The sequence below is a fragment of the Canis lupus genome, chromosome 16, assembly GCF_011100685.1.
Source record: "Canis lupus familiaris isolate Mischka breed German Shepherd chromosome 16, alternate assembly UU_Cfam_GSD_1.0, whole genome shotgun sequence".
NCBI lineage: Eukaryota > Metazoa > Chordata > Mammalia > Carnivora > Canidae > Canis > Canis lupus.
The window spans coordinates 41211899-41230817 of NC_049237.1; the positions used below are offsets into that span (position 1 = coordinate 41211899).

Sequence of the window (18919 nt, forward strand, 5' to 3'; positions counted from 1 at the left end):
ATGGATCTCTAACTAGAGTAAACAGAAATGGAAAACATTTTATCAAGGTATTGATCGTGAGAAATTTGAAACCAGGATTTATTTGGACTAAACCCCCCAGATATCCTAAGATTATTTTTGGAAATAGTGTGCACTGAACACATATGAGTTGTTTGATGTACTAATTCCTCACTTACCAATAATATATAATATCCTCTTAAATTGTATCATAAGAAATTAGAAACTGCCTTTTATAAGCATAACAACTTATCTATTGAAGTCAGAGTTTTGGTGTATATACATAATCTTTCTAATCATTAATTAATTCACAGAACTGGCAGTTTCCACATCCTGCATTATCAATGTAAGTGCTGGCCTGAGTGGCTTTCTAACTTACATATATCAATTTTACAATAGATCCATATTCTCACAAATGGTTGATAGCTTTAGGTTTCTGAATTGTTTTAATGTTGCATTTAATTGAAAACCAGACTCTTTGGAACGGCATACCAAAGCTTGACAAGACCTTCATGTACTGAGATCTCTTATATCATTGCAGGAAATGTAGAGAAGTTGAGCAGTTGATACTTACTATTTCAGGCAAGAAAGAATGGAAAATGTAAGTTAATGTGATTGTTAATAGAACATTTAAAAATGAAAGAAAATTAAAACAAGCAAAATGGATGACTAATTGTGGGATTTTTCCCCCAAGCATCCTGAGGATATAATAGTTTTAGATATTACTAAATAATATCTAATTTAGTAGATTTATCTAATAATATCTAATTTATCTAATTATTAATAATTAATTTAATAGATAAAACTATTGATTTGATAATAAACTAAATTATCCTTTCATGCATTAAATAATGTGTTCATACATCATCTCCCTTTAGGAGTATCAAGTGAAATCTATTCAGATACCTAATAGATCATTTCTTCAAATAGTGCAAATTCAGCAGATGCAAATTGTTTTTCATACCTAGGAAGAGCTGCCAAAATATAAGTATAATGAGAATACAAGATACAGTGACTTCTTAGTTTTCTGAAAGTTTGTCAAACTATTGCTTCAGTCATTCTTCATATTTCAAATCACTACAAGCAGCTACTACAATAAAAAAAAAGTTAACCTGTACTCTCGTCATATCTCCAAAGTATTTTCTTTGTTTGAGTAACGATATGTATTGTGGGCTATCTTTTATCAGTGTATAGTCTCTTTAAATTTATAAAACTTCCTTCATAATTATGAAGTGTAGACACCAGCATCATTTTGGAAAAGACTTGAAATGCTGCATAAGCTTGTTTGGGGATGGATACTTTATATATAGGTATCACTCATATGTGGAATATAAGAAATAGTGCAAGGGACCATAAAGGGAAGGAGGGGCAGCTGAATGGGAAAAAAATCAGAGAAGAAGACAAATCCTGAGAGACTCTTAACTCTGGAAAACAAACTGAGGGTTGCTGATGGGGAGGTGGGTAGGGGGAGGGGGTAACTGAGCAATGGGCATTGAGGACACATGATGTGATGAGCCCTGGGCAATATACTGTATGTTGGCAAATTGAAATAAAATTTTAAAATTAAATAAACAAATAAATAATAAATGTATCAAACATTGAACCAAACTAGGTTTTTTTTACTTTTATTTATAAATAAAAGTAAAAATAAGACCTATTTTATTTCGAACATTATTAAAGTATTACCACAAAAACATTTTTTATTTTTACATTTATAAAACCAAGAGGTTTTGAGCCAAACATTTCCCTATCTCTGTCTCTCACAATCAAGTACACCATCAAGTACACACACAACTCTCCCCCCCACTGCACACACACATTTCCATGTAGCTTTATTAAAGTTGTATTTTGAATACCCTATCCTCACCCCACACATTTCTATTCATTTAAAGTCATGCTAGATGAAATTTAGTAATGAACATGTATAACTCCAAACAGCATTAAAGCATTAGTAGGTCTTGCCCTTCAAAGTACAATCTGTGGTCTAGCAGCATCAAGCATCACCTGGGACAATGTTAGAAATGCAAAATCTCAGACCCACCCCCACCCCAGACCTATAATCTAACAAACCCATCCTTTAACAAGCTCCCTAGGTGATACGGTATGTACATTAAAGTTTGAGAAGCATTGCTCTAGACTAGTGGCTCTCAAAGTATAATCTCCAGACCAAATCTGTTAAAAATTCAAACTTTCAGACCCTACCCCAAATCTGCACATCAGACACTCTGGGGCTGGGACCCAGCAATCTGTGTTTTCCCAAGCCTTGCAGGTTGGGGATTGCTGGCAGGGGCTGCTACCATTATCATTAGCACATCCTAAGTTTCAATTCTTCATCTAGGGGGTCGTGACATTGACAACTATTGGGAAGAAGAAAACCAAACCTTAAGAAAGACCTTTAAGAACCCACCAGAGTTGTATGTGCAAAGCTTTCTTTTTCTTTTTAAGATTTTATTTATTTGAGAGAGAGAGAGAGAGAGGCAGGCTCCCAGCAGAGCAGGGACCCTGATGTGGGGCTCCATCCCAGGGCCTTGGGATCATGACCTGAGCTGAAGGCAGACACTTAACGATTGAACCACCCAGGTGTCTGTGCAAAGCTTTCTAAACTTATTTGTGCCCCTGTCCCAGTTGCTCACTAAACTCCAGCCACAAAGCTCTTTCTCACCCCCATCGGGACTTTGGGCTCCTTGTTTCCTCTTCCTACCAGGATCTTAGCCTCCTCTTAATCTGGCCAGCTCCTTCTTATTTTTCACGGCCAACAAGTGTCAGCTCCTTAGAGAAGCCCTCTCTGACTCATCCTACCTAAATGTGTTCTTTCTTTTCTGTGTCAGACAGAGCCTTATTTCCCCCAAAGAGCACATCACAATGTACAATTATGGTATTTATTTGTTAGCTTACTTGTTTCCCATTTGTTTCTCCTACTACACATTAAGTTCCATGAAGGGTTCACTTCTGTCTTGACCACCATCTTCCTTAGTGCCTAATATTTCTTCTGTGTAGTAGGCTTTAATGACTATTCTCTGAATAAATGACTAAACAGGAGATATAATGAAAAAGGTACCAGACTCAGAAACCAGTATTAATGCCGGTGCCACACAAACTAATTCTTTCCATGATCATACTGGGGGAGAGGGAATTGGACTTTGCCACACTGAATAAGAAAATAAGTGAGCATAAATTGCCTATACTATTTCATAATTTTCAACATTAGAAGTTCTCTAAATATCAAAATATTCTCAATTTTGTCATTTAAAAATATATAAGTAGAACAACTTTCACCTAAAAAGGAATGAAACCAAAACACAAAATAAAAATGTTTAATTCCCTTTTGAATGTGTGTTGAATTCAATACAGTTTGATAAAGCATTTTTCTAAGCCAAAGGAACCAATATTACACTTAGAAGGCAATTGACTGCAAAAAATATATATAATCTATGCTATATTTTTTAAAAGAAATTCAAGATTTATTCTACGTTTACTATGTTGCAAAAGTGATGTCTTCTCTACAGCTCAGGACATCACAACAAAGTAATGGCACAATAAAAGAATTTTTGTTGTTTTTTTTCTTTGTATTATCTTCATATACCAGTAAAAAATAAACTCTTTAATAAATAAATATATATAATAAATATTTGCAAATTGAAAATGTATAAATAGGTCCATCCTTTTAAAAAAATGTTCCATCTTGGTAGAGGCATGTTCCAAAGTCCACATTTCATCCAGGTTTTTCACATATAACTCCATAACCTGCAAAACCCTGCAAGGTCCTCAGAATTTATATAGCAATAATCTTGGCCGACTGTGTCAATTTAGTTCTTCAACATGAAGTTTCTATTTTTACCATAACTTTTAAAGTAAACATAATCCAGAAAGGTGAGGTACCAGCAGCAAACCAGGTGGGGTTCCCATTATCCACAGTTCAATAGATTTTCAGCTACCAGTAAGTACTGAGCCAGTGTACCTAAGGGAACTTAATCCACTTATAAAGAGAGGTCTTGGTCTACTTCAAGTCAAAATAAGTTTTTTTTTGTTTGTTCTCAGTATTCTTTCCAAATTCAGTCTCCCAGGAGAAAACCCCATAACATTCTGAGCCTGGGTTATTATTCTATGATGTGAACTCTGACAAGAAAGAATGGTCATATTTTGGCTGTTCAGTGAAGACACTATCATGCTTCAACTGTACATAAGTATATCCTTGTACAATTCAGGAACTCTCTCTGGATCCACTGGTCTAGGCAGGAAATGTGTAAATTTCTGATGTCTTTTAGACCTGGCACCATCTCTTGGAGTTCCATCTTTGTTAAGAGCCACAAAATACCTACGGCCAGTGTCTCCGTGTTTATATATGTTGGATGAATATGTATTATACCAGTTCTCTTCAAATTGCTCCCTGAAGATGCATTCAGAAGTCAATTTCTCCTATAAAAAAAATGTAACAACCATTAAAAAAATACCTTAGTGAGAATTTCCTTAGAAAAGTTTCATCTTTATATTTTTATTGCTTTGCTTATAATAATATCCTTGTCAAAGAAGGGAAAAGGATGAATTATTTTTGCTTTATTTTGTTTTAGTTCTTATGTTATCTGGAATTCTTTCTCCCAGGCAGCTAAACTTCCTAGTGGTTTGGTTGGAAGAACTTTAAGTTAAAGATCAATTCTCAATTTCATTTTCAAATACTTAATAAATATGCAGAACTTTCCCATGCTTCATTATATATCTCCCTCCTACTACCACCCCCACATAACAGGCCTATAGTTAATCATGTTCTGTTGTTAGATGCCCAAGTTCTACATAGCAAGTTTCTACTATCATTTGTAAATACTCAGGATCTTAACATCTAAATTCCTAATTCAAAACCATCATTCCAAATCATATATCTTCCCTACATGTATTTATTAATTGTTTGATGATACTTTACCTATTATTAACTTTTATCTAGAGATTACTATTAGGTAAATGTAGTAAAGGCCCAGTGATTTCTTGCCTCTTTAAGATGAACTGTATATTATCCTAAGGGATGGATCACAGTTGCTTTTTTGAATCATGGTTCCTATAATTATCAAGATATGATCAAACTAGCATGGCTGCCATTTTCTGTTGTTGCTTACAATTACTTAAAACTTCATTCATTTCCTATTTATGAAGGCCAGCCACATATATACTTAGCTATGGAAGATGATCTTGGGTAGAGAAAATTTCATTAAATAAATGATTAAAGGAGAAAAGAACTTAACATGGCAAGAAGAAAATATCATTTTTCTCTGTCTTTGGTAGGAAATGATCAAAATATAGAGGAGAGTAGAAAGACCCAGGATAATGGGCAGGTGGAACTAGCAAGCTAAAAGCAGTAAGTGTTTGGGGCTTAAGAACTGAAATTGAGGGTGCCTGGGTGGCTCAGTCACTTAAACGCCCAACTTCTGATTTCAGCTCAGATCATGATCTCAGGGTCATAAGATCTCAGGGTCATACTGGGTATGGAGCCTGCTTAAGATTCTCTCTCTCACTCTCCCTCTGGCCCTACCTACCCCTACCCCACTTGCTATTGTGTTTGTTCTCTCTCTAAAAAAACAAAAACAAAAACAAAAACAAAAAAACAAAACCAAAAACAAAACACCAAAAACTGAAATTGACTGACTACACTACTGCCCAGACACATGGAAATTAATCAGGATATAGATATTTAATTTCTACATATGTATATTTTTCGTATTTCTTCTGACATGCATTATTATGTTTTTTTACTGCCAATAGAGTCATATCTTCAAGAATTACAATAATGTTTTTAAAATACGTACTGAGCCATAGAGTTCTCCTTTGTCATTCATTCCAAGGTAAAGACCACTGTCCACACCTCTAATACTGACCAGTCCCACTGCCACACTGATGAATTCCAGGATACCTACATTTATAAACAAAGTAATGACAAATAATGACATATTAATGAACATATGACTACTGAAAATCCTTCAAATAGTAGACCAATATTGCTAAGTATAATAATGTAGGTAGAAGTCCTTTATAAGCTGAAAAGTACTATACAATCATATTAGTTATGATGATCTTCCCATTTTACAGATGGAAAAAAAATAAAAAGTAAAGTTGTCCATCATGGCGTAATGTAAAGATATAAAACCATGAACCAGACTGACTTGCATAACTTACTGTAAAATTTACAGTAACTTAAAATTTGATAGTCCTTACTGGCCATTCTGTCTACACAAGTCATTTATCTTCTTTGGGGTTCCATCTCCTCATGTACAAAATGAGTGAAATGCCTCTTTCTAGGACAGCAGTAAGGACTGACACATTTATGCATTCAACAGATGGAAGCTATTATTATCATAAATCAGTACATAACAGAGATGTTCTTAGTTCTCTGTGATTCCATTAGTTATATATGTTCTATCGATTGTTTTGTTTTGGTTTTGCTAACTATGAATCAAGTCAATCTTTTCCTAGTAGCAGCCAGTATACCTTATATAATAGTGTTTCATAGTTTATAAAGGGCTTCTACTTACATTTTTTATCTGGTCCTCAAAAAACAATTCCCTAAGATAGGAATGGAAGATAATATTCTCCCCATTTTTACACCTAAAGACACCAAGACTCAAAAAGATTTACCAACTTGCCTAAGAATATGATATTTGGAATTAGTAGAATGGATACTTGAACTCACATCTTCTGAGCCCTAATCCAGTGTTTCTACTTCAGGACAATACATTGGTTTCAAAACTTTATAGATTACACAGTATGCTGTTTCCTCTCACATGGTTCTTAAAAATAAATTTAATAGTTCAAAGAAGTAAAAGGACTTTATAATTCATTAAATGTGATAGCCAAATACCGAGATTTTAGCATGCAAGTAGATTTTGCTATCAATAACTTCCTAACATTATTTTCATTTATCAATAGATAAACTAGTATCATACATTCTCCACATAATACACTAAAACATCATAGTAAAAAAAGTAATGCTTCCCTTTGCATCACCCTTTTTCTCCACACATATTAACCTTTGGACTAATTTCTTTGTCGTATTCTTCAGACTTTTTGCTGGAAAATATATAAACCTGCTTTCGATGCTTGAAACTGCCTTCCTCAATAGCTTTCTACCTTCACCTTTTACTCCTTCTTAAGCTCTACAAACAGTATAAATGTGCACCATTTATCCTGATTCTTGCTCTTAAGTCATATCTTGATTTACTGTACAAGCTTCTGTTTGGACATGTGGTATTCCCAAGGCCAAGAGAAAGCACAAAATCTAGCTAACCCTTATACAGAGCATTCTATTCTGTCCAGAGCCTAATTCATTCTTTGGCAGAAACATAGATTCTTAAGCTCTAAACATAGATTCCCAAGAGCTCAAATGAGCTCTTTCAAACCATTAGTAGATCACATAGAACACTAGAGCTATCAAGGATCTTATAGCAAGAATACGCTACCAAATAGCCTATAAGTGGCTGGAAAGAGTCAGTGCCTTAATGGAGAGCCAAAGGTAGAGGGAAGATAAGATATAGCAGGAAGACACAGGCTCCATAAGACAGCCACTGAAATAACGAACATAGAAGTGGGGAGTAAATGAAAATTAAAAGTACTACCAAGCTCATTAGTGAGTGATTCCTGTTAGAAACAAAAATATAGATCCAAAACATGATCAGGAGAAGAAGATATATTAATAGGATTTCATCCAGGATACAGTTACAAATGTATAATTACTTGAATTTGTATTGAATGTTGAATTCAAATGGAAAAGTGTACTATGGCTCACATATAACTTAATTCTCTGTAAGTATCTGATTTACATTGATGCTCTTGTCTTTCAATGAACAAACTATTAGGATGTGTAATAGAACCAATTTTCAAGTATAATAAAATATGTTTCATTTCCATATGAACAAATTATATAACAGGTCTTATAAAGTATCCATTTTTCCTTGCAAAACTAAATGGTAAACCACCTATATCTTACTTCTGATTTTAAGGTAATGCTTTTATCTTGTAAAAAATGTAGTTGCAGAAAGATAAGAAATCACATATATTTTTAGAATAACTGTATTCAATAGTTTCAACTATATTAAGTGAGCAACATCTAAAACTTCATCCATACCGGGTATTAATAATTTTGCAATGGTTCACAGAGATTGATGAGAAAAAGGTGATGTGTTTTTTGTGTTCCTTAGAGATTTTAGCCACACTTTTAAATTCTGATCCTTTTTCTCCTCAAGGAAATAGTATACCGCATAGTAATTTGTAATCACTTGATTCTTAAATGAGATTTGACAAGTCTTTCTTATTTATAATATGAGGTGGCAACTAAGCTAATTCCTTAACAAAGAGTAGACATGAAAAACTTTCCTTAAGAGGTAATCACAGATTTTAGATAGATTTTCTAATGCCCAGTGTCCCATAAAAAGACTTGGGGGTACTTTGTCTTTCTGGTATCATTTTCAAAGCCAGCCTTTTTAAGAATCATAATAAACAGGTGAGTCAACCCACAATGCAACCACATCAGACAAATCTATGGAGAATAGGAGAGAATAAAGGAAAAGCCTTTAAAAGAATATGTTTGATCTCGGGTTAAACTTTTTTTTTTTTTAAGTAATGATTCCATGTTTATATATCAGGCAAAATCTTCCTACTGTACTACTGTGCAGAAAAACTATTATAAATGTAGAGTGAAATCAGATAGGAAATTATTTTAACCTCACGGGACCTTTTTGTTTAGCTTCTATTGATGTGGTTTTCAAATTTTAAATACAGGGTTCTGAATTTTTCATTTAATCATTCATGGGCAAATTAGTATAAACTATCAAACATATTACTTACTTTAACATCACAAATAGCCATTCTTAAGCTTTTTCAAAATTCTCACTTTGATGACATAAATGAGTTGAAAAGAAAATAGCAAAATAATTTTATAATTAATATTTCAAGCACTAGGAAAAGAAGGCAAGTACAGAGAGAAGCATATGATGTCATACATGCTAAACATAAACTTTCTTCTCACATATATTTCCTTCTAGTAAATTACAATGTCTTAGCTTTCCAAGGCCACTAGGATGCACTGTAATGCATGGTAGAGAAAACCTCTTTTAGGCTATCAGAACTAATCTGGGTTCTTTTCCCTTTGTGTAACAGTAAATATTTTGTCTTAATATGTAGCCTTCTGCTATAGAGTGACTTAAGCCATCACAAAAATTGATTTAAGTCATATTTTTGCAATTATTAAATAATTATGCAAAATTCTAGCAAGAAAATGTTCTAGCAAGATAGTAATTCTGATATACAACATTCATTTCTTAAGGAAATGATTTAAATACCAGTTTAATGAATGTTATCAAGTCTCCAATATTTATAGTCTCTTCCCATAGATTTATATCTCTTCCTATAGTCTTATAAAAGAGATACAATGTGTGGGACACCTGGGTGGCTCAGCAGTTGAGCACCTGCCTTTGGCTCAGGGTGTGATCCTGCAGTCTCAGGATCGAGTCCCACATCAGGCTTCCTGCCTAGAGCCTGCTTCTCCCTCTGCCTACATCTCTGCGTCTCTCTTATGTGTCTCTCATGAATAAATAAATAAAATCTTTTTTTAAAAAGAGAGAGAGAGAGAGACAATGTGAAAGAAACCACTCTTGTCATTGGGGAATTACAGTTGAGTCACAAGTGTCTTAAAGGTGTCTAAGGCTATACTATGTATCACAAGGGGCGGGGGTAGGGAAGGGGGTCTGAGGATTACCTCCACTTAAGGTCTACCTGCTGTACTTATAAATTTTACCACATTTGTGTCCCTTTCTAAATCTTTCTAGTAGCTGGAGGATTTTTTTCTAAAATGAATGGAGGGCAGTAATTCTTAAAAGCAAGAAAACTGAGCCACCTGGTGTCAGCAAAGTTCTTTAGAATCAGAATCTCAGCCTCCTCCATTTAGAAACCACTTTCTAAAAGTGACCCCAAGGTTGGCCACTAGGTCATGACACTCTTGACTCATAGTCAATGGGAATTTGAAAGAGATCAGGGAAAGCTGCAAACATATGGGTTTTAAAAAGTTAATTTTCTAAGCCTTTAAGTGCTACCAAATGACCACCACATGCTCATTTCTACATCTAGAGTTACAAATGCCCCTCAAACCGAGATTTACACTTCTCCAAAGTTTTAATGAGTACTGCAACTCAAAAAAGGAATGAGTCTAAGAACAAGGGGAAGAGGACAAGATAAAAGAGGGCCATTCCGAAATGAGATTCTCAATCCCTCAGTGCTAAGGAAGAGAAAGGAAGACAGATGTTGGGCCCTTTCACATTGCTGTCGAGGAGTAAATGCTCTATCTTAAAAAAAAAAAAAAAAAATACAATAAATCTCTCCAGTGACGTCCCAAGTTTGATGATCAAAAATCCTTTGAGAATCCTACCGGGTTAACTCTAATATAATGAAAACTCCTGCGAAGGCGAAAAGATCCTGAGATGTTAGAACCTGAAAGCATCCTTAAATCATCACCTAATTTAACCTCATCATTTGTAGAGAAAATGAAGGCTCAGGCTGTTGAAGGCACTTGCTAGTAGAGAGTAATTCACAGTAGAAACCATATGATTTCCCAATCTGGTGTCACAGGATCACTCGCTTGTTTCTTTCTTTTAACTCCTTCTGCTCCCAGGCATTGCTGGAGGTATTCGGAAACACGTCCCTCTGTGTTCCCACCCATATCCTCTTTCGCTTCCCCATTTCCTCTTACACACGGTCAATACCAAGATCTTTGCTTTCGGATTTCACAATTTCTAAAGAGGAGCCTGGCTGAACGACTGGGCATGCTCAGTAGCTTGGAAGGCTTTATTTATTTTTTTTTTTTTCCTTCCTTTTCTCACCCAAATAGAAATTAAAGAGCTCAAAGAATTGCAGCCAGGTGAGCCTTAGAGTAGCGACGGTGCTCACTGAAAGTTAATCTGTTACCTCTTCGGGTGCTAAATCTTTACGTAAATGCTCCCATCCTGTGGGAGAGCGACCGTCCGAACAGAAGCCATGGATGCATTATTAAGTGCGTGACTGTGAGGCATGTTTTTAAAGAAACGGAAGACGTCCGATATTATTAATTCTTGTTAGGTAAATGGTACTGGAGAAAATGTGAGAGGAAGCAGGAGAAAATAACACAGGGATCTAAAAAAAAGCAAAACAAAAACTGCCTGCGAGGTAAGAAGTGCAAGCAAGATGTGATTCCGAGTCCAGGTCTGGTCCCGGGCTGCAGAAAAGGGCAGGGCCGCCAGGTGCGTGCGGAGCACCAGCCCTTCTCCTCCCGCCCCCAGCGTCCGGACTGCAGGCCTGCAGGAGGGCGCGGCGGCAGGAGGGCAGGCCGGGTCCTCCCGGTCCCCGCGCCCGCCGCCCTCGCTCCCAGCCCGCACCGTGCACCGCACGGGTCCCGGGGACGCGCTCAGCACCGGGGGAGAGGAGGAGCCGGGGCTCCGGGTGCGCGTACGTACCGAAGAGGCTGTGGTCCTGCCGGGTGCCCTGCACGCTGCCGTCGGGCAGGATCTGCAGGTGGAAGCCCGTGCGGCAGTAGAGCTGCCGGCGGCGCAGGATGCCGTGCAGGTGCGCCAGCTCCGCAGCCCCGGGCCCGCCGCGGGCGCCCCGCTCCCCCGCGCCCCGGCGCTCGCCCAGCAGCGGCGGCCGCTCCCCGGCAGGAGGCAGCAGGAAGTGCGAGCCCACCTGCTGGCCCAAGCCCTCCAGGCCGCCGAGGAAGCCCCCGACCTCGGCTAAGGGAGCCATGGAGGGGCCCGAGGGAGAGGCGGAGGATCCGGGAGCACAAAAGACCCCAGGAAAAAAGTGTAGCGGGGATGGGGAAGTGGAGGGAGAAAAAAGATATATATAGCAAAAACAAGCGCAGAAAGACCCGGTTAGTCCGGTGAGGTCGCTGAGTGGACTTTGCACTGGGATGGCAGGGGAGTTTTCACTCCCTTGGAGCGATCTTCTCTCCTTGGGCAGGTGGGAGCCGGCTGCTGGCTTTGCAGGAACATCTATGCGCTGCCGCTGCCGCTGCCGCCGCCGTTGCCAATACCCGGCTGGGGCTGGGGCTGGGGCTGGGGCTGGGGCTGGGGCTGGGGGCTGAGGCTCCAACTCCGCAAACTGATCAGATCAGAGTCCTGTGTACATACACACCGAGTATATATGCGGGTCCTCTTGACATATGCTAATCAAGTCCTTTCATGCGCACTGGGGAGGTTCTGTTTGAAATCTTAAACCAGCCTCCTCTCAACACGTTTTTGCTCTTCGGAAGTGACCAAAAGGGGCCCTTGACGGTCCTCTATCCATGCTGTCGCAAAAATCATTCCCACACTCCGGCCAGAGCTAGTCAGCAACTTCGGGGAGGCGCAGCTAAGGCCCCTCTTTGGGGTCGTCTTTGGAACGACCGAGATGCTGTTCAGCTTCTGCTGTGCAACCGCCTTTGATGTTGGGCTCCTTTGCAGTGATGGATCGTTGCTAAAAAAGGAGCCCAGCTTGGCAGGTATAGAGAAGAAGGGGGCGGGGGGGGGGGCGTGGGGCAGCTGAGAAGGCGGGAGGAGGGGGTGGAGGAGGGAATGGGTAGGAGGAGGAAAGGGAGAGAAGAGGAGGAGAATTGGACTCCTTGGGAGCTGCTGGGAGCCTGCAGTGGACAGGTGCAAAGAAAAGTAAGAGAGAGAGAGAAGGAAAAAGGGCGTTACCTGAGGCTTAGACCTGCCCAGACACACATGAAAGGAAAATCAAAGCTTTGACAGTTTAACTCACTAATTTTAAAACACTAATAAAATGTACAAGCATTACTCTTTTCTTTTATCATTTAGATGGGGGATTTTCTTTACATAATCAAGGTTAGGTTAGGAATACATACACCCCCCCCCACCACCACCACCTTCCCAGGTTCTCTTTAATGTTTATCTTTACTCGGATAGCACATGATATAACCAAGATCGCCTTATATCTACATGGAAGTTTTAAATTGTGTGCTGGGGTCATGGACTTTTCGTGAACATCGTATAATAACATAATATAATCATGAATCTAGGGATTAAGGGTAAACCCAAATAGGCTGAAAACAGATGGTTTATATTCTTATATTTGCCACAAATAGAAAATGAATATCTGTGATAGTGTCATAAATGGTGAGTGGCCTCTACTGCCCTTATTCAATCTAAGAGCATTTCCCTGTTCTTTTCAGGTTAGGCATTTTCTTTAAGGTTTGTTTGTTGTTGTTGTTGTTCACATTTTAATTATAAAAATGAGTAAACGGCACTGATTCTTGAATGTGTCTTTGAGACAGGAAAAGTTACTGGTAAAAAAAAATGTATGAGTGTCCGGGCACATTTGTAAAATAAAAAGTCGTTGAAGTGAAGGGGGTGGATATTGCCCATTATAAACCTTGAAACTTTGGTTTTTTACCACTAGTTAATTCAAGATCTTCCCATTAACATTTTTCAGTGGCAGAGGAGTTGAGAATCATTTGGCAGATTTATGCTTCCCCTGAGCAAAAAGTTTTAGGGAATCACTAAAGTTTATTTTTAGTCATTTCATGGTCTGTCCAGTAGAAGCCTGAACCTGGGAGCACAAATGGATGTGACTGCTTTATTTTATTTGCTCTGAAGGGTTTTCTGTTTTGTTTTGTTTTGCTAATTAATTGGCAGGTGCTTTAAAGCAGGTAAAGTTACACCTTTTCATCACTACAGCCCTAAGTACTTACCCTTGTGCAACCAAGTTATAAAAGAGTCCTTAAAGCAAGTGATTTACTGTTGATAGATATGAAATAAAACAAAAACACCAGGTAAAAACAATAAACAGATAAATCACTTTAGAAACGTATATTCGAAGTCTCTTTTAAAGGTTGTACCAGGTAAATGCCACATTATTTCACCTTTCAGATAACAGCGATCTGTCTTGTGGCAGGACCCCCAAATCCACCATAAGCAAGATTTCAAAGCACATCTGTGTAAACATTATCACATCAGTGTAAAACATCAACCAATGAGCTTTTACTTTGAACCAAATCTTCTTAATTGCAGTGTTAAATCAAAGAAAGTTAGATCAAAGTCATGTGAATCTCATAGCAGGATAACTAAAGTAGCCGGCGCATACATTGATTACTTTTACAGAAGAGATACTTAAAGGTTTTAAAACTAAGACCAGGTACCTTTTAATGAGGTTTGTTTCAAGGTCTGAGTTCTGTACAACATATAATACTGTTAATTATTCCATGATGGATATCTAGTATCGGTCACCTGCTCCTTGAGGTACTATATCAGTCTATGAAATATTTCCCCACATGAACACTTGAAGTCCTGCTGTGTGATCTATAGCTCTTAGACTGTTTAAGTCTCTTGTATTACTTACAGATATAAATATCAGGAAATTTTACACATAGCCACCAAAGCCCAAATACTCTAATAATAAAACTACCTTCTTTTTCTACAAATTTAGCATTCTCAAGTGCATTACCTTATTCAATCACCACAATAACCCTATGAGATAAGCACATCCCACTTTATAAAGAAAAAAATTGTTCTGGATTCTAGTTCAGGGCTTAGTCTAGAGTGCTATATCCCAGGGCAATTTCCTTAAACTCTCTACATGCCTCTGTTTCAGCTTTTGTAACAAAAGTACGATATAACTCCTGCCTCATTCACTATGTCTGGGGTTGCTATGGGACTTAAATGTGAGAAAATACAGGAAAGTGGTTTTAAAACTATAAAGTTTTCTGTGCATATAAGATGCTAGACTTTTCAGTTGTTGGAAAAAGTTTTGCTTCATAATTTAGCAAATGTAATTTGTTTGAAATATGAAATAAATCTTTTTTTTCCCAAATCAAACCTTTAATGTGTAAGTTTTGAATGGTGCTTAATGCCATTTTATAAAGGGCCAGAATAGAAACAAAAAGATAAGGATTTCTTTTGTTTGCACTAGTCATGTGACAGGAAAAGATAACACTAAAGATTTTTTTTTGCACATGCTGTGATGATATCATGGGAAGTTAAATAATTTTGAAGAGTGTTTTACAAGAGTGCATTATTCAACTTTTAAGTATACACTGCAATCTAATCAACTTCACCTATACTTCCTAGAGACCACACTTGCCTTGCTGTTATACAAATATGTGCTACAATTTCTACTTCCACAAAATGTAGTTACACTTTTCCAGACCATATAATTCCTATATAGCTTTTCAGCAAGCATATTGTCATGAATCTTTCTTTTTAACACATGAAAAAGAAGTCAATGCCTTTTGATACTTCTACATGTGTTTAACTTGAGAAAAAGAAAAAGAGCTGATTTAAAAGTCACGACTTACACTCTAAATAAAATATAAGTACATTTGCCTAACATTATTTGTTATTTTTACAAAATAATTACAAAATATTGGCAACAACATAAATTTCTGCACATAAGAAACTAAATGAATAAATTATGGTACACTCATACCATGGAGCATTGCACAGCTGAGGGAAAAAAAGAATAAGAAAGATCTTTATGAACTAATATGAAGTGTTTCCAGAAGATATTATTAACGAAAAGAGCAAAGCTTTAGCATACTTTGCACATAGTGTGCTACATATTCTGTAGGAAAGCAGGGAAAAAAGAAACTTCCATGTGCATATGCCTTTTTTTTTTTTCAAAAATAAACATAAACATAGATGAACCAGAAACTAATGAAATTGGTTACCTTGTTAATTAATTATCTGGGATGGATGTGAATGGAGTAGAGGAGATGAAAGAGTGATAATTTTTTAAGAACAACTTTTCATAGAGTTTTGACTTTCAGAGAAATATTAATCTTGTTAATATTTTAGGTAAAAGAAAATGTTTAAAAATTGGGGGGTGGGGAGGGGCAAGGAATAAAATCAGCAACAAATGACCTAACTGAATTCAAGTGAATAACATAACCACACAGAAGGGAGTAATAATAATTTTTTTAAATACTAATTTTCAGAAACAATTCTTAGACTATATAGCCACAGTCTAGAGACAAAAGGAAAAATACATGAACAAATATGAAATTTCAGTTACGAAGATTGTTTTTCTCAGTAGTGGAGGTTAGATTGATGTAAGATTGAACAAAGGAGTAAATATATTTATGATAACGAGAGCTAGATGTTTCACTGCTAGAGAGTAGAGATACAAATATGAAGATAGATGAGACCAGAATGAATCCTATAGTGTTGAATTGGAATTACAGTTATGGTGCAAGCATGTGTATGTGTGTAGGTGTGTACCTCCACTCTGACCACGGGGCTTAGATGCAAACCTATACTAGATCTTGGTTTCTTGATTCAACCTCTTCCTAAAATGATCCATGGAAAATATCTGGTTCCAGGGCTGGGGCATCTTGCTTTCTTTTTTAAGACTATTTTTTTAGAGCAGTTTTAGGTTCACAGCAAATAAGAGCAAGGCACAGAAATTTCACATCCTCCACCAGAGTGAGACATTTATTAAAATTGATGAATACACACTGACACATCATTGTCACCTGAAATTGATAGTTTGCAGGGTTCGCTTTTGGTGTGTTGGACATTTTGTGGGCTTAGGCAAATATAAAATGACATGTATCCATCATTATACTATCCCACAAGGTAGTTCTAGGGCCAGAAAAATCGTGTCCACTTACTCATCCTTACCCGCCCCCCAACTCCTGCACCATAATCTTTTTACTGTCTGGATAGTCTTGCCTTTTTCAGAATATCATGTGATTTGGATCGTACAGTATGTGGCCTTTTCAGATTGCCTTCTTTTACTTAGTAATATACATTTAAAGTTCCTCCGTGTTATTTTTATGACTTTATAGCTCATTACCCTTTAACACTGAATTATATTTCATTGTCTGGATATACCATGGTTTATTTATCCATTTACCTACTGAAGGATATCTTGGTTATCCAAGTTTTGGCAACTATGAATAAAGTTTCTATAAACATCTGTGTGAAAAAAATAAACATCTGTGCGCATGTTTTTGTGTGGACATGAGTTTTCAGCTCCTTTGGGTAAATATCAAGAAGTGTGGCTTCTGGATTGTATGTTAGATTATGTTTAGTTTTGCAAGAAAATGCCAAATTGTCTTCCAAAATAGCTATACAATTTTGCATTCTCACCAGTGCTGAACAAGTGTTCCTATTGCTCCACATTCTCACCAAGATTAGGTGTTGTCAGAGTTTTGAATTTTGGCTAGTCTGAAAGGAGCGTAGTAATACCTGGTTGGTTTAATTTAATTTGCGATTCCCTAATGACATAAGATGTGGAGCATCTTTTTATGTGCTTATTGCCGTCTTTTTATATATTTATTGCCGCCTGTGAGGTATCTGTGAAAGCCTGTGCTTATTGCCATCTTTTTATATATTTATTGCTGCCTATGAGGTATCTGTGAAAGCCTTTTTAATCTGGTTGTTTTCTTTGTGTTGAATTTTTAAGAGTTCTTTACATATTGTGGGTAATAGTCCTTCATCAGATGTGTCTTCTGCAAAATTTTCTCCCTCTTTGTTGCTTGTCTTCTCATTCTCTTGACATTATCCTTCACAGAGCAGAAGGTTTAATTTTAATAATTTTAATGAATTCCAGCTTATTAAGTATACCTGTCATGGATTGCACCCTTGGTGGTGTATTTTTAAAGTCTTCATCATACCCAAGGTCATCTAGGTTTCCTCCTACATTATCTTCTATAGTTTTATAGCGTTTATCTCACAGATCTATTACCTATTTTTAATTAATTTTTGTGAAGATTTTAAGGTCTATGTCTAGGCTGATTGATTTTTTGCATATGGATATCCTGCTGTTCCAGCACCATTTATTGAAAAGACTATCTTTGTTCCACTGTTTTGCCCTTGCTCCTTTGTCAAAGATCACTTGACTGTATTTATGTGCGTCTATTTCTGGGCTTTCTATTCTGCTCCCTTGATCTATTTGTTTATTTTTTCATCAGTATCACACTGTCTTGATTACTATACCTTATAGTATGTCTTGACTTCAAATATTGTCAGTGCTTCAACTTCATTTTTCCCTTTCAATATTATGTTGGCTATTCTGGATCTTTTTTTTTTTCCTGCCTGCAGACTTTAGAATCAATTTGTCAATATCCACACAATAACTTGCTGAGATTTTGATTGGGATTGCACTGAATCTATAGATCAAGTTTAGAAGAACTGACATCTTGACGATATTAAGTCTTCATGTTCATGAACATGGGTGATCTATTAATTTTGTTCTTTTTTGACTTCTTTCATGAGAGTTTTGTAGTTTTCCTCATTTAGACCTTATACATATATTGTTGGATTTATACCTTTTCATATATGAACTAATATAAATGGCATTGTGTTTTTTGTTTCAAATCCAACTTGTTCATTGCTGGCATATATAGGAAAGCAATTGACTTTTGTAATCAACCTTTTATCCTACAACTTTGTTATAATTGTTTATTAGTTCTAGGACTTTTGGTTGTTGTCATTGATTCTTTTGAATTTTCTATATAGATGATCATGTCACCTGCAAATAAAGATAATTTTATTTCTTCCTTCCCAATTTGTATAGCTTTAGCTTTTGTTTCCATTTGTCTTACTGCATTAGCTAGTAGTTCCAGTATGTTATTGAAAAGGTATAATGACAGGAGACATCCTTGCTTTGTTCCTGATCTTGTTGAGAAAGCTTCAAATTTCTCACCATTAGTTACATGTTAGCTTTAGGGTTTTTAATGGATATTCTTTATCAAGTTGAAAAAGTTCCTCTCCAGGGTGGAGGCATCTTTTGGTGCCAGATGGCAAGAAAGTACTAAAAAAGTAGTGAAGACATGTCAATAGGAAATAGGTCAAATCCAGGACGATTTGAGCATCAAAATAATGATAGGAACAAAATACTTATAGAATGAAATAACAATCTATGAGTGCAACTGTTTAAATAAACAACCAATCAAACAAATACATAAATACAGGACAAGGGA

At 36.8% G+C, this 18919-nt stretch overlaps 1 protein-coding gene across 1 annotated transcript; it reads right to left on the reverse strand.

The window, feature by feature from the left end:
* Positions 1-1659: 1659 nt before the first annotated feature.
* Positions 1660-12130, reverse strand: FGF20 (fibroblast growth factor 20). Its single transcript, XM_038559235.1, has 3 exons — positions 11457-12130; positions 5790-5893; positions 1660-4413 (listed from the first exon to the last, which is right to left on the reverse strand). Exons 1-3 carry the CDS (start codon positions 11740-11742, stop codon positions 4168-4170), a joined length of 636 nt encoding a protein of 211 aa, XP_038415163.1. The 5' UTR covers positions 11743-12130; the 3' UTR covers positions 1660-4167.
* Between the last annotated feature and the right edge of the window lie 6789 nt (positions 12131-18919).

Coding starts and splice junctions, on each gene's coding strand:
- FGF20 (XM_038559235.1), bottom strand. CDS start 11,742: ATGGCTCCCTTAGCCGAGGTCGGGGGCTTCCTCGGCGGCCTGGAGGGC. Junction 5,894..11,456: donor GCAGGACCACAGCCTCTTCG/GTACGTACGCGC, acceptor TTATAAATGTAG/GTATCCTGGAATTCATCAGT. Junction 4,414..5,789: donor AAGGAGAACTCTATGGCTCA/GTACGTATTTTA, acceptor TTTTTTTTATAG/GAGAAATTGACTTCTGAATG.